Below are 25,239 nucleotides of genomic sequence, written 5' to 3' on the forward strand. Positions count from 1 at the left end.
TTGTCACTAAAGAAAAACCGACCAAACCCACTTCTGGAAAGTAGAAAAAAAAATACTTCCCGTTTGAAAGTCAATGAAAACAGTGAGTTTTCTGGGTAAAATTAAAATTCACAATCAGAAGCAGAATCCTGTTTGGCAGAATCAAGTTTGGCTCCAGGAGTCTGCAGCCCTTAGATCAATGATCCAGAACGGACTTTTCTCCCAAGCGCCTTGAAACTGTGAGATTTCCCAGGTAAGCCTGGTCTTCCACGTTCATTGCTGATAGGGGGAAGTCTGTAGGAAAATTCTCCCTCAGCTGCTACTGACTCAAAGTCTAAGGATGTCAAAAGAGCTGGCCTCATTTGTAGGAAGCACGAGGTCTCTTAGTCATTCACGGTCACACATCCCAGTTTGGGAGAAAGGGCACAGAGTGCCGTTCTTTTGGGAGAGTGCTCTTCAACAGGCACCTGCAGCCCCCAGGCTTCTCTTTTTAGTTTGCCACTTCACAGCAATCATTTCTGGCTGGCTATATACCTGGGGAACCCAGCAGAAGCAAATGCAAACCTGCTCTGGAAGAACAAATCCACACCTTAGGCCATGTGGAATTCCCACAGGGAAAAATAAATCTCCCTGAAGAATTTACAATACAGATGCATAAAACACTAAAGGAAAAGATTCTTAATGAATAAGAGTCAGTAGATAAAACAGGCAGAATGATTCACTCCCCCAAAACTCGAGATGACAGAACAGGTTTAAAATACTATAAATATATCAGGCTTTGGAGAGTTAAGGAAATGAAAGAAATAAGCACACAAGAAAAGAAACTGAAAAAAAAAAGAACCAAATAAAACATACAGAAATGAAAACATAGTGAAACTAAAGACTCAATGAACGTGTTAAACGGAAGATTAGATAGAACCGAATAGGGAATTGGTGAACTGAAAGATAGATTTGAAACAGCAACTATAGAAAACTCAACATGGATTAAGAGAATAAGAGAAGAAATATGAAAAAAATGGTTGAGGCATAAAAAATGACAGGGTCAAACATGCGTACCAGTATAGTAGGATTTCTAAAAGGAGAAAACAGACTGGGGGAAAGGCAAGGTAATAAAGAGGAAAATTTTCCAGAATTGCTAAACATTATAACCCTTTAAACTGAAGATGAAAAATGAGTTAAGAACTAGAAATAAATTCACCTCTAGGCACGTTACAGTGAAATTTCAAAATAAAAAAACAAAGTGAAACTCTTATTAGTTACCAGATAAATTCAGATTATTAAGGACAAAAATGAGACCAACAGGCTTGTCAACAGCAATAACAGAGACATTGGAAAAATGACAGAGACACCTGAAAAATGCCAAGCAAAAATAATTATCAACCTAAAATGTATCAGCTAATTTATCATTCACTTGAGCATGAAATAGACACATTCAAAGACTAAGAAAGTTCATCTGTCACACACCCTTCCTGAAAAATTTTCTAAAGGAAGATCTGCAAGAAGAAGGAGATAGAACCCAAGAGAAAGTAGTGGGTGTATGCAGTAATGATTAGCAAATAAACCAGTAAATGATAGGAATGCATTTTTAAATAAGCAAACAAAAATAAGTATTTATTTTAAAACACCAGTAATAACAATAATAATGAGGGAAAAATTTAAATATTAGACAACAATGACATGTAAGATGGAGTGGTTGATTGGAATTAGGATTTTTTTAAGTTTTTGTGTTGTTCAGAAGAAAAATTGATTTACTTTAAGTTAAAATATATATATGTATCTACATATGTATATAGATACATACATATGTATCTATATATGACAAGTATATAGATACATATATATGTATATAGATACATGTATATATATATATGTATATAGATACATATATATGGGTAATTTTTTTTTTCTTTTTGGACACAAAGTCTCATTTTGTTGCCCAGGCTGGAGTGCTTTGGCACAATCTCCGCCTCCTAGGTTCAAGCAATTCTCCTGCCTCAGCCTCCTGAGTAGCTGGGATTACAGGTGCACACCACCATGCCTGGCTAATTTTTGTGTTTTTGGTAGAGACCAGGTTTCACTATATTGGCCAGGCTGGTCTTGAACTCCTGACCTTAGGTGATCCACTTGCCTTGGCCTCCCAAAGTGCTGGGATTACAGGCATGAGCCATTGCGCCCAGCCTAAGGGTAAATACTTTAATAGAAAGGGCACACAGAGGAGAAAAGGCAAGAATAAAGAAAGCTGATCAACTCAATAGGAGGACATAAGGAAGATCAAAGCAGAAATCACTGAAATGGAAAACAAACTTCTTTTTAAAAATTGAAAAGAGGACGTCACCTCAGGTATAGTAGAGTTTTTTTCTTATATCTTTTTTTTTTTTTTTTTTTGAGATGGAGTCTCGCTTTGTCACCCAGGCCAGAGTGCAGTGGTGCAATCTCAGCTCACTGCAACCTCCGCCTTCTGGGTTGAAGCGATTCTCCTGCCTCAGCTTCCTGAGTAGCTGGGACTACAGGTGCATGCCATCATGCCCAGCTAATTTTTGTATTTTTAGTAAAGATGGGGTTTCACCATATTGACCAGGCTGGTCTGGAACTCCTGACCTCTTGATCTGCCCGCCGCGGCCTCTCAAAGTGCTGGGATTACAGGCATGAGCCACCGTACCTGGCCAGACCTGTAACTTTTAAAGCAATTTTTTCTTGTCATCTGTCCATCCCTCTCTTTTTTCGTGTGCATGCTGAGTAATCTTCAAGAAATAGATAACCCCCATTTTGCACAAAGTGCTCCAGAAAATAGAAAAAAAAAGGGAAAATTTTGATTCATTTCATGAGTCTAATATAACCTTGGTAATAAAAGTAGAAAGACAACAACAGCAGCAAACAATGTTCTCAACAACAAAAAATGGTATATGAGGTAGTGCAAGTTTGGACAAACAGATCAATGGCACTGAATAGTCTAGGCATAGAACCACATATGCATGTGAACAGGTGTATGATAGGAATGTCATCACAATCAGTGGAGAAAAGATAGACAGTCAAAACTGGTCTTGGGACAATTGTCTATCCTTCCAGACATAGATAATAGACCCCGCTCCCACATCATACACCAAATAAATTCTAATTATTTAAAGACACAAATATGAAAAGCAAAATATTAAACCTCAATAAGAAAACACAAAATACCTCAATGTATGGATTTTAAATAAATACAAATATCCTATAACAATTAAGAAAAAGTAAAGTATCCCAAAGAGAAATGTGCAGAGGCTGTAATCAGGCAATTTACAAAACAGACACCTAAACATTTAGTAAATATATGAAAAGATAATCACTGCACTGGAATTGAGTACAGTTACTAGTGAAATTCCATTTTTCTATCTGTCAAATTAGCAAAATATAAAAGTTGGGTGATATCAAGGATGGTTGAGTATGGGGTAAATGGGAACTCATGTCGCTACTGGAAGTACAACTTTGAAATCACTTTGGAGAGCAATTTTATAATACACATAAAGTTGAGGATGCACATACCCTAGGACCACCAGGTCTTCTTCTAGGTATATACTCCAGAGAAACTCTTGAACATGTGTACAAGGAGACATGTACCAAGATGTTCAATGTAGCAGTCTTGGTAATTGTAATCAATATTGAGAGGGCGGTGGGTACATAAACCAGCCATACATGTTCCCAAATTAATGAATTTCAGAAAGTGTCTCTGGGGAAAAGTCTCAAATTGGAGAAGGTGTATAAGCTATGAAGCTATATATGTAAATTTTTAAACATATAAAACTATAATATATATTCTTATAGGCAACTGTAGTAAAACTTCAAAAGCATATATTAGAATGTTAACTGTAGCGTGGTTAAGAGAAACTGGAGAGATTTGATTCTAATCTCAGCTCCACCACACACTTGCTTGTGGTCAAGTCACTTAACCATACTAAGTCCTAATTTCCTCATCTATAAAATGAGAGCAATATCTTTACCTCATTAGATTTAGTTTAAGGATCAAGGTGTCTGGGGTATAGAGTGTGCTTAGTGTTAACCTCCTTTGCCCTCTCTTGTCCTTGTCATCATGTTTGACAGGAGAGAGCCTCGAGTCTTTAAACTCTTGCTTCAAGGCAAGGATCTAAGGAGAATCCCCAGTGTTTAGCACTGCTGCACGTTCAGATTTAGAACCTCAGACATTCTTAAAGGGACAGAACTCCCAAGTACAGAAGTACCCATCCTTGAAGGACTGAGCATTGAACATAAATCATAATAACAAGGGGCAGGTAAAACTGATGGTAGACATCCTCTGATGTTCTGCTGTGGTGGAAAGAGCTTTTGATAAAATTCTGCAAGACTGTGGGTGACTGTTCTCTCAACTGAGTGATGCAAGGGTCAGGCAACAGAGACCATCTTATTCCAAAGCTTCTGAGTGACGGCCCGAGGATGGTGGATACCTGCACGACTTGGACAGACAAATCACCCACAGACAGAATCCAGGGAACTGCTGACAGCAGGGGCTTCTGATCTAGCATCTGTTGGCCAACTGACAGCTCTAGCTCTGTGTGGCCCTCAGTCCTGGGCACCCTAGACTTGGAGAGATGGATGGTTTTGTAAAATAGCAAGCTAGAAGAACCAAGCATGGAGGAAACAGAATAACAGGTGGCTGTTGAGCCAGAAAGCAAGACAGAGAAGTTATGGGGTCTCTTGAGGCCCACTTTCCTATAAGTCCTTTGCTCTGAACCAAAAAAGTGGTCTTGAGGAAAAGCCAGAAAACAGAAATACTAGAGGAAAAACACAGTGCAATGCATGGTCAGTGTGTTTATCAGAGCTGAAGACATCGCTGAGCCACCTCAGAACCCTGGTGTTACCTGAGGTTGGAATGTGTTTGTAGGTGGTGAAGAGATCCCAAGACTCTGCTAGAAGATCTTCTATAAAATATCCCCACCATGATCATGTCTGTTCTGTAAAATCATCTTTTGACACTGCTAATGTATTTTAAGCTGCAAAATTTGTCAAGTTCTCTTGGGCTTTCACATGAAAGGAGTTAATTCTCATCAAATGATGGTATTAGGGAATGAGTGGAGTCAAGATATCAAGCCCAGCTCTTTCATTCAAGGGCTGATAAGCCTCTTAATTATGTTACACTTGTCTCTCCATCTGGCAAAATGCAGTTGATTGCTCTCCATTCTCTCTCTTCAGGAAACATATAAACAGAAATGAGAATTTGGACAAGCGCACACTCTGTGCTGCTCAAGGGAAGAGCACAGAGGAAGTCCAAGGGCAAGTGTATGCCCAGGGCAGGGCAACTGGGCTCTGGGCTGATTCCTGGGATGCATGATTACATCAGCCTGAGCTCAGCTTCTCCACCAATAAAAAGGGCTAGTGATATCTGCCCACCTTATCTCAGAGCTCTCCTGCCAGTACCTGGGCATTCCAAATAATGTACTAGACCAAAATTGTCCTGGATTCTGCCCTGCAAAGTGGATGTTTCCTTTAATTTGGCTTATAAACTTTCTGATTTCACTCTAAATCCTGACCATAGATTCTTTTGTCTCAAAAGCTCCCTAAGATAGAATAGACCTACTTCAAGATCTGAACAAACTTTGTAATAATAATTTTAAAGCCCTAGAGGGTCTATAACCAGCATATCTGATTGAGAATCCTCTCAAAATGGAGTGACAAACTCTGTGACCCCAGCAAGGAGGGACGCTTTCTCACCCAGTCCTGGCGGAAGGTAGGAGCAGGAAGAAGGGAACACTGCAGTGTCTGAAATTTCTCACATACAATCAACCATCCCCGTCCTTCCTTCCTCCTTCCCATACTGCCCACTCCCCTATTTCCTCCATAGTCTGTGTTCCAGGATAGTTTCTTTCTATTTCCTTCAGGGCACTGAAGGTAAAGATCAAGGGTACTACTTTTAGCAGAAGTACTTGCATTTTTTTCCATTCTAAGAGATGGCAAAAGTTAGACCTCTAATGTGGAAGCTTGACAGGGTGAGAAAAGAATTTAGGATCTGTCCGACTACACAGTATGTTATCTACTCAAAAGTCCAGCCCTGGAATGCTGTCCTTCCACCTCAGGAGGAAATACGGCTGCTTGCTGGGTTGTTCACTTCAGCATCTTCAAGAAGATGAGCTCTGTATCAAAGAATCCTGAAAAGTTTGGAGAGAGAGGAGAATATATAGAGTAGTAGGAATGAGCATAGTCCCTGTGAGAAATGACTAGACATGACTAGAGATTCTGTGAAGTTCAGCCCAAGGAAGAGATCAGCATTTTGCATTGCAAATTTTCCCCCACACTAGTAAAGGTGAAAGGCCTACCTATCCCAATGACTAAAAGGCCAAATTAGAGCTAGCTTTTTGGCTTATGACTTAATTGTTGTTGGTTTTAGTTGTAGTTTACAAAGAATTTTTCATGGACCTTCTTTTCTCTTAATGCTACCAGTAGGCCTTATCAGTCCTTTACACCAACTGTTCCCAACCTTTTAGCACCAGGGACCACCTGTACCAGTCCGTGGCCTATGTGTTGGGGACCCCTAATTTATACCATGGTGTGGATTAGTTTGAGATGCTCCCAATAAGAGCAGTTTTTGAAAGGAGGGAAAAAAAATAGCACCAGACTTCCAAGGCTGGGGGAAAAAAAACAGTCTCACGTATTTGAAAGACTGAGTCCTTTATATCCTCTGCCATCTTTTCAATGTTCCCCTTCCCTTTGCCTTATCAATGTACAAAGAAAATTTTTTTTTTACTAGAAAATACAAGGCAAAATGCACATTCTCTAATAAAGCAGAAAATTACTTTGGATAAACTTTGAGCAAAATCATGTAGATTTCTTGGTTTAAAAAAATTGTGTTTGTGCAGGAACTTTTTGTTTATACGTCCCCACAAGCTCCAACAAAACTGAAGATGATAATCAAGGTTGCAGATTTTATTAGGGTTCACTTTAGAAAATAAATGTATGGTATAAATGGAAATTAAATATTTCAGGAAATGACTGGCTTTATCCAGAAGACACTAGGTTTAATTTTTCAACAGACAATATCAAGATGTTCTTTATTTAGCCCCTACCTTGCGTAGTGGAGAAGACACAAGGCCAGTTGAACAGTGAACTGCTGAAAGCAAATTTCACTTTCAACACAGAAAGCATGGGATTATGAAACAGGTTCTTCTTAAGAAATAAAGAGGGTTTTAAACTTTTTGGTTGCAAAAAAAAAAAAAAAAAAAAAGATGTGTAGTTCACTTCCTCCTCTGTTTTCTGCAGAGCGCTAAGAATTGTAACTGAATTTGCTTCACTTTTCTGACCCACTCGTCACTGTGAGGCTGTAATCACTCTGTATTGACAACTGCTTTCCTCTTTGGGGCCAGATTGTCAAGTAACATGACAGAGGGGTCTCAGTCTCACTAAGAAAGATTTTCCAGTAAGCAGTGACTGGGAATCATAAGAATCACTGACTTTCATCTTCTCTCTTTTCCTTCTAACTCCTCTTACTACATTATGACAGTGAGTGTGGTCAGAGCAGCCAGGAATGAACGCCAAGGGAAGATGAGGAGTGCAAGAAATTGTCCATAACTCCCTGAAAATACTTTAGCAAATCTGGTCTAATGTGTTTCTCAGAGACCAGAAAACTTATGACTCTCTCTTCACGTTACACTAGTTCAATTTTTTGAGTTCACATTTGTTTCTCAATCTTGGCTTAGCTGATGCATTCCAAGCTTATTCTTCTAAATTATTATGTATTTGCCCAAAGCAAAGAACTTTTAATGCACAGAGTTTATGGGCTATTCTCTTTAAGGAAAATGGAATTATTTATACCTGGAGTAGGAAATCCTTAAGCAGGATAAAAAAAAACCAGTTGAAATCAATAGTTACCACATGATAATACATTTCTATTCACAAATGACCTGGCTCCAGGTAAAACTTCAGGATACAGAGAATGCTAGAACGTGCAGCAAAATGAAAGCCCAGACCACTTACGTAAACTTTCCAGTCTCTTGTTAATAGCTAAGTAAATCTCTGGGCAATCCTCAAGAGGTTCTTAGAAGTCGTCCCTCTTTTATATCTAGAAGGTTCTTGTAATTGTTTTGTAAATCTCCAAAGATATTTAGAGATTGATTTAAATAGAGACCAAAAATGATACAAGACTAAAGCTGGACTATTGCCTGGTACACTATTTCTACCTAGTGCAATTTTTAATTTCTTAAAAATCAAGTGATCTGACAGCCCAACACTTGTCAAGCACTTGTCATACTGAGATGTTTCTTGCCATCCATATATATATTTTTGCCAACCATATTTATTGACTATTGATGCTTATTCCAGGTGGCTGAGTCACCCCAATGCTTGGAGGAAGCAAGCAAGGTACAAATCAATTGATCAATGAAAACACTAACGACTGACTTTTAAATCACAAAGCCATTTTAGAGTATAAGTAAATACCTGAAATAAAGAGGGGCACTTCACTCACTCCCTTTCTTCCATTCCCATCAACTTTTGTGGATAAATGCAATGGGTAATTGAAAACTTAATATCACAACCACTAAATAGTCAAACAGCCTCTAGTAAACTTGTTGCTTCCTGGAAAAGATGAATCTGATAATTAACTAAAGAAAACAAACCAAACAAAACTCTCCACTACCAGCCTGGCAGCTAGGGAGGCATTATTGGGTCCGAATGTAGGAAATCAGGAAATACTTACAATCATGATGAATGTGCCCAAGAACTCAGAGAGGGTTTCTTTTGCTAAGCTGCTCTTCAAGACCAGTCTCTGCTTGAAGCTTTTCGCCTTTTCTGCTTCCTCAGGCTGCATCTTGGGGCTTCTCTGAGGACTCCTGTTTCCACCAATACCTACCTGTTGTGGTCCTCACTTTCACAACCACATGAAAATGGACGTTTTGACAATGGCTCACAGATTCCTGGAGATGTCTGGTGAGAGTCTCTGTACAAATGCTGTTCCGATTAGAGGCTGTGGCTTAATTGTCTTCCGGTGGAACTGTCATTCCCTGTTCGCTGCTATTTGTTTGTATCTGCGACTTAGAACCTGAAATCCCCAAAATGATCCTTTTTGTGCCTGACAGATTAATCATTACCTTTATTCTCAAGGTACTTTTTTCTCTGTTGGTTTTTTTCAAGAGATGAGAAAAGAGATGTGCCGGTTGTGTTGCCAAACCACGGTGATGGGCCCTGGTCCAGAAAAGATTTGCATGTTACACAATTGCAGGCTTCTGATTTTTTTTTTCTTCTCATTCAGAAGTAGGTGGTTGGGGTGTAGTTTGGAATTGTCAAATCAGGTGTAGATATATCCAATGTAAACATTCTTTTCTGAAAAAGGTTTTTATGCAAAATGAAGAATTTGAAGAAAATATAGATTTATCATCCTAGAAGGTTAATCACTCTTGTTTTCTTCCGGTATCATTTCAGTGGCTTCATGATACCACTCTGAGGTTAGTTAGAACCACAGAGGCCATCCTAGAGATGGAGAAATTAACATACAGAGAGACCATTGCAAGCTTCACACTGCAAGTCTGTAGGACAGATGGAGTCACCTCTTTGGTTGTGAAACTGGGCTTCATTTGCTGAAGATACTGTAGGATCCAAGAATCAGAAAGATGGAGGAGTCACCTTTTTGGGTTTCTTCTGAAGAAGCATTCCAGTTTGAAAATAGTCACTCTTCTTCATTCACCATGAAATATTTAGGCATAATACATAGGAAATAAACAATAGCAGCTTGAAATTCTTTACTGCATGGAGGTGACTGAGCTGGAAAGAGATCAATAGGCATGTATGTCATTCTAATCAAACAAGAAAGGGAGCCAGTACACCTAACCAAGGCTCCTAGGTTATACCCTTTAAATTTGATAAATTGACATCCTTGCTGGCAACAAACTGTGTTTGGGACTACCTCCTTGTCCTGCCAAATAGTCAAGCCTTGTTTTTCAAAACTGGCTTGTCTGAAGAAATAGAACATAGCATTAGTTTCTAAATACCAAGGCGGGCCTAGTTTCTGATTACCAACGTGGACTCATGGAATTAGTATCCATGCTGTGTGGTTCCTTCCAGTCCTCCCACAGGGAAGCCAGCTCTGCATCAGGCCCTCCCCTAGCTTTGCAAAAAGGGAGGGAGGAGAGGACATGGAGAAAGCAGCTGGTGAGAGGCCAAAGGCAGAAGGAGACTTCTGATCTGTTGGTGACATTTAGAATTTAGACTTTAAAAAGTTATAACCTGCCTGAGGCCACACTACTGCAGAACCAGGACAAAATCTCAGCATTTTGGCTTTAATTCCTGATGAAGTTATCATAAATACCATTGTCTAGAAGAGTTACCTATGACCATACCATTACCAAGTCCCAGTGGATGGACCAGAGAAACAGGACTTTCTTACTGTGACTACAGCTAATAACATGCAAGAGTGTTCTCTGGTCTTCCCATTCACTCATCTAACAACTATTTACTGCACACTCATTACGTGCCAAGCACTGCACTTAGCAAGAGCACATAGGGTTCTTGTTCTTCACAGAGTCTAGAGTCTAGTGAAGCAGACAGATCAAAGTGAAATAATCCCACACACATAAATACAAAATAACAACTGAGATGCATGCTGCAAAGATGGGGGCCACATTTCCATAAGCAAATATAACAAAAGGATTTGACTTTGTCAGAGAGATCTCCGATGGCTTCTCCAAGGAAATCATGTGGGGACTGAGATCAGAAAGAAGCACGGAGTTAACTACAGGAAGTGGGGAAGAAAGTGCATGTACAAAGGCCTTGGTGGCTTTGGGAGTAGGGGGTAGGGGACAGCAAGGTGCCTCTCAAAGAATGAGAGAAATTTACTGTGGTTGGTCCCAGAGAGAGTGAAGGAGTACAGCATGCAAAATGAGCCCCAAAGTGTGGGCAAGGGTCAGACCTCACTAGGCCTTGTAAGTGGTAGTTAGGGCTAAAAGCATAAGTCATTGAGGTGGTTTAAGCAGAAATATGACATGAGCAGATAAGAGTTTTGAAAAGATCCTCCGAGCTGTGAGGTGGAGAGGGGATTGGAGGGGGCTTGGAATGGTCATAGGTAGATCCATTTGGGGGTATTACAGAATTCCAGAACTGGGTGGTAGTTTGACAATGGAGAAATGGAGGGATCCAAGAGTTCTTTATATCTTAAAATTGGAAGAATTTCATGGATTAGGTGTGGGAGATGAGGAAAAGAGACTGAGAAAGTTTGGTTCCTGGGTTCCTAACTTGCTGGGGAAGGTGCTGCTGAGCCCTGGCAGAGGAAATCCTGGAAGAGGACCAGAAGTGCAGTGGAAGATCATTAATTCTGCTTGTGCAAAATTGCGCCTCAGAGGTTTCTGAGCAATGTAAGTTAGGAAGTGATATGGGTGCAGATGAAGAAGGAGTGTCTGTGTGTTCATAGTGGTGATAACTGGAGCCTGGAGTAAAGAAGCTCCCTAGGGAGAGAGTTTGAAGAGAGCTGAGAGTTTGATATGGAACATTTCATGCTTAGGTAGAGGAGGATGGAATCTTTATTATTTCTGTTTTTCTACCTTCGATTGACAGTCACACTTCTCACCTCCATCACCACGAACAGCTCATCATCAAACATAGCTTACTCATGCAAAATATTCACTGAACAAAATGTTCCAGCCACCTAACAAAATGTTCAAAAGCATCCTAAGAAGGTAAGCACTGAATAGTATTCCTCCTTTCTTCCACCTGGGAGGGTGCCTTTGTCAAAATACCCTGACTCCAAAGTTATAACTGGAAGCATGAGGAAGCTTTTAAATTTCATTCATTCAGAAAAAGTTTTCATTGAACATGTACCATGTGTCAGGCACAGCATTAAGCAGCGGGAATTTAAAAATGAAAAAAAAAAAACCAGATCTCTATTATTAAGGAATTAATAGTCTAAGTGACAAAGTTGTCTGAATGAATACACCATAGAGTACAATAGAGTTGTAAGCAAGACACTGAACCAAAATTTCTGCTGCCACCATAGGGACATCTGAGAGCTAACTCTGCATTTGCCAACATGCAGAAGAAAGAATGAGTATGGTGACTGCTGTCAATGGTTCTAAAGCTGATGAGCTTTCCTGGATGCACTGCCATACTGATTCTTCAGGGCTGGTGTATGCTGTTCTTTTATTAATAGTTCCCTTGGCTCTGCCCCTTCCTACCTTCTTTTCTCCCCAACATTCTATTCTGTGTTTATCTACTTTTGCCTTGTGTAACCATCTTTGCCTACACTCACGCAATCCCAAGATAGAACCCTGGTGTTTATAAGTATAACCACTTCACACCCTGACCTCACGTCCCCTACAACCCCTAATTCTAAATTCCAGTCCCTCAAAGCCTTCCTTTCCACCTAGTTATTACCTCGTGATTACCCATGTTAATGATTGCACTTCCCAGCATGTCAGGTTCCATTGACCCAGTGACTTTCTTCCACACCCATGTTGCCAAAGCCCAACTCTGGGTATGCCCAACCATACATTTTTTTTTTTCTCCGACTTTCTCTTCCCAGGCTGCTAAATGTTGCTGAGGAAAATCATAAATGTATTGATTAACTCTATTGCAGATAATTGTGATATAGCATCAGCAGTGGCTCCATGTTCTTAGTTAACCTTTTATTTCCAAGTTTCCAGATTTTAGCATGCACTAAAATCAGCTTCCCTCAGAGACTGATTCTATAGATCTGGGATGGAACCCAGGAATCTCACAAGCATACTTGATAATTGAGAGCCCATTCTTTGCCCAGCAGCAACCACATACTCTTCTATGCCTCCAGCTCACAGTCCCAACCCTCCCATTGAGATGATTACTTTTTTCTCCAAATCCACTGGGAAAGCATAGGTTTCGTTGACTGTAAGTCCTTTTATGCCCTTACTCCTAAAAAATTTGCCTTAGTTTTATTTATGTTATCCTCCTTTCCTTTCCTTATTCCTACTGTTTGCCCCATGTTAACGTTCTGTTCCAGCCCCTCTGGAACCTTGGCCAATCAACATTCCCTTCACTCTCAGTCTCTTTCCAACATTGGCTTTCTCCCACCACCCCAGGACCAAAACAAACACAGGTCTCTCTAATACTGAAAAACATTCCTCAAAGTTGTTTCACTCCAAATTACCATTTTATCTGTTAATATCTCCTCCACTTTCTTTCTTTTCCACTTGAGGAAGAAATAATCTTTTTCCCATGAGTGTAAAATCATATTACACTGAAAAAAATTAGAAGTATTTAAATTAAAATGTTAAAATTTCTTATAATCCCTGTCGTCAGAGATAACCATTGTTAAAAGGTTGGAATATCTGCAGAATTTGTTTCAGTAGGCTGGGCCTGGTGACTTACGCCTGTAATCCCAGCACTTTGGGAGACCAAGGCGGGCGGATCACTCAAGGTCAGGCACTCGAGACCAGCGTGGCCAACATGGTGAAACCCTGTCTCTACTGAAAATACACAAATTAGCCGGGCATGATGGCGCATGCCTATAATCCCAGCTACTCGGGAGGCTGAGGCAGGAGAATCGCTTGAACCCAGGAGGCGGAGGTTGCAGTAAGCCAAGATCGCGATCGCGCCATTGCACTCCAGCCTGGGTATCACAGCGAGACTGTCTCAAAAAGAAAAAGAAAAAAAAAGAAAAAAGAAGAAGAGTTTGTTTCAATAGATCTAATAATATATAAGTATCTATTCTTTTCTTCACTCTAAAAATAGGGTTATACAACATTTACTAGATTAAAATGTTTTTTCCCACTTAAAAGTTCCTGTTTAGCTTTCTATGCCAATGTAAAATTCATCTTTCTAATGACTATGTAATATTCCCTTGTACAAATGTGCCATAAATTAAACAAACTCCTTTTGATAGGCAGTTGGTTGTTTCCAATTATTGTTCATTAAAACAACTCTGCAATGGACATCCTTGAGAATCTATATCTCTTAGCATAACTTCCTAGAGTTGAATAATTAGAGTATGCATATTTAAAGTATGTTAAAATATCTGTTTTCTCATTTGATTTAATATCGGGTAGCTGAAATCTTTTAAATGTTTTTCCCAATCTAACAGTTAAAAAGTATTGTTTTAGTATGTATCCCTTTGGCTAACAGTGAAGTTGAGCATCTTTAATGCATTAGCTATTTTTTATGTTTTATTTTTATGTCCTCTGCCTACTTTTCATATGTAATGCTTAGTTTTTATTACTTTGTTTTAGCTCTTTATAAGATATGAATATAAATCTTTTATTTTTTGATGCAGCATGTCATTTTCCAGTTAGCTATTTATCCTTTAACTTATGATGATGCTATTTGATTGCGATATAAAGATTTAGAAAATTTTATGTACTCAGTTCTCAAGCCTTTTTCTGTATAGTTTCTAACTTTGTTATGTGTGCTAAGAAAGACCAGCACTATCCCAAAACAACAAGAATATTCAAATTTGTCCTAAATTTTATTCTAGTATTTTTACAGTTTCATTTTTATATTTAAATCATTAATTTTTCTAGAATATATTTTGATGTATAAAGTGGGGCTCTAATATTTTTGTAATATTTTGATCTCTTATATATAAAAACTTCCCAGAAGTAAAATTGTTATTTTAATACCTCTAGTCTTGCTATATATTTTAATCACTTTTTGGTAGATCTCCCCTCATTATTTTCAAACATATATTAGCTAGATGAACTTAAGAATCATTTTTTTAAGTTCTATCTCATCCCAACTATAATTCATAAAAAGGCATTCACTTTATGGATAAAGTTATAATATTGAGTTTTCATAACCAGAAATATAGTCCATCTGTCCATTTAGTCAAATCTTCTTTATGTCCTTTAAGTTAAGATACATTATTTTCTCTGTTGTGTCTTCCAAATTCTTATTAAGCTTATTTCTGGGCATTTGATATTTATTTGTATTTATTTTTGAAGTTAGGTTGAGATCTCTTTTTTTATTCTATTTTCTAACTGATCATTACAAAACTGTATTTCTGTGTGTATATCTTCTATCTGCCCACTCTAATCAACTTTCTTTATAGTTTAAAATGGGTTTCTAGTTGATATTGTAGTAAACATTGTTAGTTTTCTACTTGCCATCTATTAAAACTTCTTTCTAATAGACCAAGTTTTCATTTAAATATCTGACTTTCTGGCCAGGCACAGTGGCTTACGCCTGTAATCCCAGCACTTTGGGAGGGTGAGGTGGGCAGATCACGAGGTCAGGAGATCGAGACCATCCTGACTAACACGGTGAAACCCTGTCTCTACTAAAAATACAAAAAATTAGCCGGGGGTGGTGGCAGGTGCCTGTAGTCCCAGCTACTCGGGAGGCTGAGACAGGAGAATGGCGTGAACCCAGGAGGCGGAGCTTGCAGTGAGTGGAGATCGTGCCACTGCACCCCAGCCTGGGTGACAGAGCTAGACTCCATCTCAAAAAAAAAATCTGCCTTTCTTTCTATGCAACTGGGGGCTTTTGGTGGAAGACTGACCATTCTCAGATGTAAGGGTAAACACTGATTAGTCTAAGCCTACCAGAATAATTTTCCCACCCTTGAAACCATGACAGGTTCAGGAAAAATGTGATTTATTTATTTAAAGGCGATACCTCTGTGTGTCATTCAGTAAGTTTTGTATTTCCTATTATCATGCTTAGCTTTTTGTTAATTACTGAGATTTTTTTAAACAGTAATGAATATTGAATTTTTATCAAATGTCTTGAATATTTAATGAGAAGTTTTCATTTAAAAAACTTCCATTTTTCTTTATGTCATTAGTTAGTTACATTACATTTTAAATGATCTACTATTGAACCAGCCTTGCATTCCTGAAAAGTCTCCTGCTTGGTTGTGATATACATATACTGCTAGACTTAGTTTTCCAATACTTATTTTTGATTTTTTTGCTTGGATATTCATAAGTAAAACTATAAAAGGGTAGTTTGTGTTTTACTTATCAGACTTTGATATCAGATTAACACTAGCCATGAACAAATGAACTGGATAGATTTCCATATTTCTCTGCCCTATGGAACAGTTTAAATAGCCCAAGAATTATCTGTTCCTTAAAAGTTAATGGGTTCCAAATGTCCAACAACGATAGACTGGATTAAGAAAATGTGGCACATATACACCATGGAATACTATGCAGCCATAAAAAATGATGAGTTCATGTCCTTTGTAGGGACATGGATGAAACTGGAAATCATCATTCTCAGTAAACTATCGCAAGGACAAAAAACCAAACACCGCATGTTCTCACTCATAGGTGGGAATTGAACAATGAGAACACATGGACACAGGAAGGGGAACATCACACTCCGGGGACTGTTGTGGGGTGGGGGGAAGGGGGAGGGATAGCATTAGGAGATATACCTAATGCTAAATGACGAGTTAATGGGTGCAGCACACCAACATGGCACATGGATACATATGTAACAAACCTGCACATTGTGCACATGTACCCTAAAACTTAAAGTACAATAATAAAAAAAAATTTAAAAAAAAGTTAATGGGTTCTATGTACATGCAAATATGAGACAACGTCCTCTTTGGCTAGTAGATCTTTGAGAATATTTTAATATCTACTATTGTTACTGTCATCTACAGGTCTTAGGTACATTTTAGTCATTTATGGTTTTCCAGAATTTGTTCTACTCAATCTAGAATCTCAGAATTAATAAAACAGATGTAGTGTATAATTTAAAGTATCCTTTTTCATTTCAAACATAATCAGTTTGTGCTTTTCTCTTTTTTTCTCCTTGGTATCAATTGCCAGAAGTATATCATTTTTACTGTTATTTTTGAAGAGCTGTGTCTTGATTTTATTTGTAAAAAATAGTTTTGTTTTATTTAAAATCAATTAATATATGATATTCTCTGAATTCCCTTTTCTGTATATTTCTGGTTAGGGTGGACCACAAGAGAGATTGTTGTGCAAGACATGAAGGACAGGTTTGAACAGCAGCGCTGTTGTAGCTCACACACACCATCACCTATCTGCTTGCTCACCTTTGTGGTGTAAGGCAGCAGGCACACAGCAGGCACACCCAGGCCTTCTCCACCTTCCCCTGGGTCCTCCTTCAGTTTCTCTGGCTTCTGCACTAGGTGTGTACATGTTCAACATCAACAACACGTGTTCCCGTTTCTGTAGGACATGCATACCATAAAAGTCAGAGGCAACAGGAACTGATACAGGTTTTGACAGATGTCAATCTAAGACAGCTGAGTATAAAAAGGTCCCTGGAGAACCTCTGACTGGCCTGCACACTGGGAGGAGCGTACACTGAGGTGGAGCCTTGGGAAGTTTGCGCCGTTTGCAGGGAGGAGGACCCTGGCCTCTCCTGATCCAGGGTGGTAACCTGGGGGTTCAATCTGTGATATGGGGGCTTGTTAACAGGAACCTCTGTCTCTTTGCGAAGTTTTTTCCTTTTTGCCCGATAAATTCCATTTCTTTTCTCACCCTTCAAAGTGTCTGTGAGCCTAATCTCTCCTGGCCATATGACAAGGACCCTGTTTTTAGCTGAGCTAAGGAGAAAGTCCTACAACAAGTCTGTCCTCATTAACTCCAGATTGTGTTGGTAGGTTCCAGATTCTTCTTGTTCCCCTTCAAATTACATCCATCTTCTCTTGACTGCCCACCCTGTGGACATCAAGCATCAGCATCAGACATAAGACAATAGTCTTATAAGATACTGCTAAACCAGCTCTCACAATTGTGTAAGGTCAATCACTGTAACAGACTCCTTTATACATATATAAACACATATATATATATGTATTTGTATCCATATATATAAGACATATATGTGAGATCCTGCGTCCGTAATTGAACGCTAAGTTGTTTATGCAGGCATTTTCACAACTTCCTTATGAGCTACATCTTTTATCAAAGTAAATTGTTCTTTTTGAGCTACTAAATGCTTTTTTGTTGTGTACTATACTTTGTGTGCTGTTAATATTGTCACTCCTACTTTTGTATTTGTTTGCTGTATCTTCGTCCACCCCTCAATTTTAAATCTGTGGAATAAAAATTAGATCTACATTATATTTTACAGTCAATCTTTTAGAATCAGCTATTTAGTTTACTAGCAAAATATCATTTTACAAGAGGCTGATATGTCTTTAGCTATATTCCTGACTCTCAGTGAATCTCTATGATCTATTTTGTTTGTTTTTATTTATTTATTTATTTTTGAGACGGAGTTTCACTCTGTCACCCAGGCTGGAGTGCAATGGCACAATCTCGGCTCAGTGCAACCTCCACCTCCCGGATTCTAGCGATTCTTCTGCCTCAGCCTCCCAAGTAGCTGGGATTACAGGTGCCTGCCACCATGCTCAGCTAATTTTTGTTTTGTTTAAATGAAACTAGATGAGTGAAGTCATGATAAGCAGGTTAATCAGCATATGTTTAATAAATAATAACTGTATTGCCATTATAATTTACAGTTTGTGTATAAATAAAATTTTCAACAAACATTTTAATACATGCTTTTCATTTAACAACCATTCATATTCTAAATGTTACAAATCAACATCCTTGAAACTTAAAAGAAACCTCTCAGTATTGCAGGAAAGTTTTTGTCCTTTTTAGTAAAAAAAGAAAGCCAACCTTCTGATGACAAGATTTAGAATAAGAATAGACACAATTTAAATTTTTGTAACTATCAGTAGTCTTCCCTGTTAGCTAGATGAACAAAGGTGACCTGCTACTCCAGCATTTGATATTCTCAAAATTACTTATGGCAAATTTCTGCTACTGAAGTTTGGGAAATTTGGTCTCAATTTTAATCAAAGCTAAATTAAATATATTTGGAAATTTTCCTAATTTATTTCTAGAAACTTTTTTAGTGTTTTGTGTTTGAATGGTCAAAATTAATAGTGACTGGGATCCCTATCGTCAGACTCTCCTTCTCTTAGACTGTTGTCAACCATCGTCCTAATACACGTAATTACTCATTTCTCCTCCCTTCATAAACTGTAGAAAAAAGTCAGAATACTGTAGGCCTAGCATCTGTTGTTAGCATAAGATGGATTTCTGAAATAAGACACAAAATGCACAAACCATAGAAGAAAATGTTGGTATATTTGACTGTATTAAAATGAAACAATGCCTATTTATCAAAAGACAAAAAGGAGAAAAAAGAAGATATTTGCATCATATATAGCAGACAAAGGCCTATATCTAATATATACATAAAGGAAAAGTAGGCAACCCAATGGGAAGATGGACAAAAAACCTGAAGAGGCACTTCACAAAGAGAAACCCCAAATAGCCAATAAACACGAAAAATATTCTCTGCTTCACTAGTAATTAAACAAATGCAAATTAAATCCCTAATGAGATTACATTTTATACCAACTGGATTGGCAAAAGCAAAAAAAAAAAAAAAAAAAAAAAGAAGTTGCAGTATCAAGGGTCAGAAAAGATGTAGAACTACTACACCAACACATTTCTGGTGACAGTGTAAATTGGCAAAATATCTTTTGAATGAAACCAAACCCAATTTGCCAATTTGGTATTATCTAATAAATTTTCAGGTGTGTGTACATAATGATCCAGCAATTTTACACCTAGGAATACACCCTAGAAAAATTATTGCATACATATACCTAGAGAAATATATAAAATGATTCATGACCACACTATTTCTAATAACAAAATAATTAGAAAAAAACATGTGAATCAATGGTTAAATGGATAAACAGTACATTTTTATAATGAAATGCCATAAAGCAGTTAATGGCTTACAATTACACATGACAACATAAGTGAATCCCAGAAATATAACATTGAAACAAAAAAAAGCATGCTGCAGAAGAATGTGTGAAGAACTACTACTTTTACATAAAGAAAAAACATGCAAAATTGTTGAACATATTTTTAGAGTCCAAGCATAGATGGCAAATCTATGAAGAAATGCAAAGGAACAATGAATAAGAAGCTCAAGATATTAGTGACCCTTGAGGAGCGTGGGAGAAGGGATTTGAGGAAACATTTGGGGGACTATAAGGAAATGGTCCTGTTGGTTGCCATAAGCTAAAAGGTGGGTTCCCAGGTGTTAATTGTACCATAAATTATTATGTCTTATATTTCTTTTATTAATAAAGAGAAAAAGTAAAACAACAGTGAAAAGATAGCAGAATAAATAAACTTCCTGCTCATGATTCACCTTGTGTCACCTTGTTTGGGGGAGAAATCTTTTAAAAACATAATTTAGTTAGAATATTCTCTTTTTTATTTTTATTTATTTATTTATTTATTTATTTATTTATTTATTTATTTATTTATTTTGAGATGGAGTTTTGCTCTTGTTGCCCAGGCTGGAGTGCAATGGCACAATCTTGGCTCACTGCAACCTCCACCTCCTGGATTCAAGCGATTCTCCTTCTTCAGCCTCCCAAGTAGCTGGGATTACAGGTGTGCACCAGCACACCTGGCTAATTTTTGTATTTTTAGTAGGGACGAGGTTTCACCATGTTGGCCAGGCTGGTCTCGAACTCCTGACCTCAAGTGATCCGCCTGCCTAGGCCTCCCAAAGTGCTGGTATTACAGGCGTGAGCCACTGCGCCCGGCCAATATTCCCTTTATAAAAACTCAGTGATTCCCCTCTGTGTAATAGGTAATGTCCAAACTTTCTAGAATGATATTTAAGTTCTGCCATAAATCTGACTCCTCCATAGTTGCCCAAATATGTATCTCAATATTCCCAGCATGAAACACTTCATTTTATCTGAAGGGTACATATAGATTCTTCCACAACACTCCTTATTCTTTTCTGCCTACAAGCCTTTGCTTGTGCTATATCTTCTCATCTGGAAGGCTTTTCTTCCGCCTCTCTTTCCATCCAAATTGTACTCACCTCACCTTTTGAAGAATTGGACTTACTAATTCACTTATGAGCTCTTCCCTCACAAGTCCATTGAACAGGGAAATCTCCCACGATCAAATACATATGCCACCCACTGTATGAATTACTCACACAGCCCTTAAGCACATCAGTTTCTCAGTTTCTTCTCTCTTCTTGTGTATTTGTACATGTGTATGCATGCATATGTTTTCTCTCTTCAAATAGATTATAAACTCTTGCCAAGTAAGAACTATGTTTTATACTTTTTGGTATGGTCTAAAGGGCTTAGTACAGGTAACATGTAATGCAAAGAAACAAAATTTACCAGTAACTTGCATAACAGACATGATATCTTTTCCTTCCTTCTGTGTCCCGAGACCCATGAATCTATGATACTCTGGTCAGGGGTTGCAGGAGCAAGGAAAGGAATTGTGTGTCTTAGAGGCTGATGAGAGATGGATAAGGCTTTGGGAAAGGATAAGAGAATACAGAGCCATATCCAGGTGGTCATGACAAATCTTCTGCTTTAGAAATATCACCTCATTTCAATGTACTCCATTTTCATGAACTAAGAAAACCTAGAAGATTGTTTTTACCGAACACACAAAACATTTTCACAGAAAAATGATAATCACAGAAGCACAATTTAATAAATATTTATGGAGAATCAAGTATGGACAGAATGCTGGGCCTTTCGTTAAAAAAAAATAGCTCTTCACAGTTTATCAAACATTTGCATCAACTATTTTATTTGTGTCTCAAAACAATCCTATAAAGTAAAAAGAACAGATATATTGCATATTTTATATATATATATATATATATATGAATTTCTTGTTTCTTGCCTGTCTCTCCTACTATGGTGTGAGTGCCTAAAAACAAATATTGACTGTTAGACTGTTAGATACTTAGTGCCTAATTTTTTTTTTTTTTTTAGACAGAGTCTCACTCTGTTGCCCAGGATGGAGTGCAGTGGTATTATCTAGGCTCACTGCAACCTCCATCTCCCAGGTCCAAAAGATTCTCATGCTTCAGCCTCCTGAGTAGCTGAGATTACAGGTGTGTGCCATCACGCCCAGCTAATTTTTGTATTTTTAGTACAAATGGGGTTTCTCCATGTTGGCCAGGCTGGTCTCAAACTGACCTCAAGTGATCCCCCCACCTCAGCCTCCCAAAGTGCTGGGATTACCGGCATGAGCCACCACACCTGGCCTGGTGTGTAATCTTTAATAAACGCATGAGAAGTTGTGAAGCAAACCCTCACTATGCAGTAGAGGAAACTGAAGCTCAAGAAAGAGGACTGACCTGTCGAAAATCATGATGCAGTTAGTGGAGAGTGAGGATTCAAATCTACACCTCTGGAATCCTGTTCCATTGGACCTTCTGCCATTACTCAAGCACAATGGGGAAATCCCACTGCCAAAACTGCAAGGACATTTTGAACATAACTTTTTGTTTGTTATGATTTTTTTAAAAATGTTGTTCAACTTTTTCTAATTTCTTTATGATTGTGCTATTACATAGAATGAATACACTAAAACTGGGAAAAGCTAGCTTAGGTAGAATTGCAGCCCTCTGTGAGGGTAAAGCTGAGGCCAAGAGCTTGGTCTTTGTCACTTGGGTCGGAGTGGACTCCACAGGCCCAGCCATATGCGTCTCCCAATCACACAGCTGATCACACAGGTTGGGAGTGATCCAGTCAAAACTCATCTTCAGAACTGCAAAAACACAAAAGCCTGTGCCTTGATGATAGGGCATTAGCAACAACTGTTCGTAAGGTGCCTAGTATTACAACTGCAATGTTAGTATTTCAGGAACCTAAATTATTTACCAGGTTACCTGGGAGTTGGGTTGAGGAATCACATTTCCCACACATTAACAGTGGACTAAAACACCTAGGACTTCCATTCTCTGTAAGTCCCTGCACTTTTCCACTTCCATTCCCCCACTAGCAGGGGTGCTGAACACAATATCCTGAGAAAGGCATTGAAGTTACCCTAAATTTCTTAGCAATCGGGACGGGAGCCCATTGCTTGCTTTTCGAGCTTTGCCAGTGGAAAGCCTCAAAGCCTACTGCTTGCTGAATATTAGTCCCATGTACTCCCCTTATAGTTCTGCGAATCTGGGGATTCCTTCTGGTCCTAGCAACTCTCATTCTTTCAGTTGGTTATATTGCCATTCATGTCTATGAAGGTGCTAGATCATAAATCTCTCCTTCCAGAAGCGACTCAACAAATTTCCATTCCAACTGCTCCATTGAGCAAAGAGGATGCAAAAGTCAATTGTTATGGCTCCTTTCAATATAACCCTCTTCTCCTGCCGTCGTATTTGTAATATAATGGAGAGAAACAGCAATGGCCACTGGTCTCAGTGAGGTGACCTCTACTTCATCCTCAGGAAAGATGCCATGTCTTTCCTGGTGCCAATATCCTGTGGCTTTCCATAGACTTCCAGGAGACGCTGAAGCACATAGGCAAGGAAAGCTTCCCTCATCTCCCAAAACCATCAATGGTTATATTATTATTGCAATTTAAAAATTAATTTGCAAGCTGTTGAGAATATACTACAATGACCTGTAGAAAATTAAAAACAAAATTACGTTATTTCAAATATACCATTATCTAGGAAGTCACTGCAGACTATGCCATTGGTACCAAAACCTTTGCTCTTGGTAGTGAATGAAAGGTGTATTTTTAAATGCCATATTTCTTGATGGAAATACACACTCAAAAACATCTTGAAATACCTCTGGCTTAATGCAAAGACTTTGGAGACTTTGACTATGTTTACTCAGGTAGATCTTTTGTAGATGAATCTCAGAATAATTGATCAAATTCTCACAAACCTGAGTGGTTTTAACAGTTAAAATGATAGAAGTAGCTAATCAATTAATAGTTGTATAAGCAGTAGGAAAAAAATTTAAGTCAGCTCCATTTTGACTGAGCGATCTGAATTGAACATAATCATGACTGATGTGTGCTCGCCAAGGGGTTCCTCGACTCTGTGACTTTTATGTCCTCTATGATCTGAGTTCATTGATCTTTTGGGTACAAAGATGAAGACCATTTGTTTACCCAAACATTTGTTCAGAGAGAATTTGTTTAAGGGAAAGTGAGTTAACTAAATGAAGCAAGGTCACTTTTGTTTTTGTTTGATCTGTGATATCAAAGAGACTGTTGAAATTTGGTATGCTACTAAAGGACATGAAGAAAAACATTGCAATCTATTTGAAACTAAATGGAAGTCAACACCTTTCAAATGAGCATTTTATCTATGATTCTTAAATATTTATGTTTGGTACATGAAAGAGGTAAAGTGACACCTTGAAAGTGGGATAATCCACTATCTTAAAACATGTTGACTGAATGGACTTCCTATATTGTCTATATTATATTTTTAAAAATTCATATGGACTCAGTTCAGTTCAGCAAGCATTTTTTGAGTGTATGGATGCTTAGCACTGTGCTAGGTCCTGAATACAGGAAGATAAATGAAAAGCAGCCCTCGCTCTCAAGATGAATTCAATCCAATTAAGAAAACACTTACAGTGTTGGTAAATTTGGTAAATGTATAGAACTTCTATTTTATCAAATAGCCCAGGGTGAAATTAGAACAGGGATGAGGACTCGTTGGTTAGTAAGTACTCATCTCTTTGTTTAGCAAATGCATTTGCAAAGAAATTAATATAACATTATCTACTTTCTTGCAGAGAGATTCACAAGATGAGAATTTTAGATTTGGAAAAAATGGTAATATACACATAACCCAACTCTTTTACCATAAATAGGGCAGGAGAGGCTCAGTGACTTCCCTGGAGTCAGCTCATGGGAGACCAAGACTAGAATGCTAGGATCAAATATCCTAATTTCTTTTATTCTTTTGTTTTTGTTTTTGAGACAGAATCTTGCTCTGTTGCCCAGGCTGGAGTGCAGTGGCACAATCTCGGCTTACTGCAGCCTCCACCTCCTGAGTTCAAGCAATTCTCCTGCCTCAGCCTCCTGAGTAGCTAGGATTACAAGTGTATGCCACCATTGCCTAGCTAATTTTTGTATTTTTAGTAGAGACAGGGTTTCACCATGTTGGCCAGGCTGGTTGCGAACTCCTGACTTCGTGATCCGCCCGCCTTGGCCTTCCAAAGTGCTGGGATTACAGGCCTGAGTCACCGCACCTGGCCCCTAATTTCTAGTCTTGTCTTCTTTCTTCTAGAATGTGCTGTTCCTCCTTGTTCTGCTATTGATTTCACTCACGAACAGTGGGGCCTCAGGGTCAAAAGTCTGGTTGGAAGAAGAGCTGGGGGACTTGACTTGGAGTTGTGTTGAGTGCATGATGCGGGCCCATAGAACTATTTTGTGAAGATACTTTAAATACGATTTGAAAAATGTCAGTTATACACCTCCAAAATTGGTCCATTATAATTACATTTGGGGAGGCTTGAATGAGGTGATGGAAATTGGGAGATTCCTAAAGCCC

At 38.4% G+C, this 25,239-nt stretch overlaps 1 protein-coding gene across 8 annotated transcripts in view; it reads right to left on the reverse strand.

Moving 5' to 3' along the window:
* The window catches only part of AQP9 (aquaporin 9), a 69,120-nt gene that overhangs the window by 42,674 nt on the left and 1,207 nt on the right, over nucleotides 1-25,239 (reverse strand). For 2 of the 8 annotated variants that reach the window (XM_055278374.2, XM_055278375.2), the window contains exons 2-4: nucleotides 22,075-22,194; nucleotides 17,382-17,561; nucleotides 16,931-17,066 (exon numbers count right to left, since the gene is read on the reverse strand). The exons of 1 other annotated variant lie outside the window; for it this stretch is intronic. Coding sequence is in view for 3 of the 7 variants with exons in the window: in XM_055278379.2 (XP_055134354.1) it covers nucleotides 8,657-8,767 (111 nt within the window). In the remaining 4 variants the exon portion in view is untranslated. Of the gene's footprint in view, nucleotides 1-8,656; nucleotides 9,034-13,066; nucleotides 13,154-16,930; nucleotides 17,067-17,381; nucleotides 17,562-22,074; nucleotides 22,195-25,239 lie in introns of those variants that run through there. 5 more of the 8 variants (XM_055278379.2, XM_055278372.2, XM_055278376.2 and 2 more) reach the window with 4 other exon arrangements.

Source organism: Symphalangus syndactylus, chromosome 5, assembly GCF_028878055.3.
Source record: "Symphalangus syndactylus isolate Jambi chromosome 5, NHGRI_mSymSyn1-v2.1_pri, whole genome shotgun sequence".
In the NCBI taxonomy this organism is placed as follows: Eukaryota; Metazoa; Chordata; class Mammalia; order Primates; family Hylobatidae; genus Symphalangus; species Symphalangus syndactylus.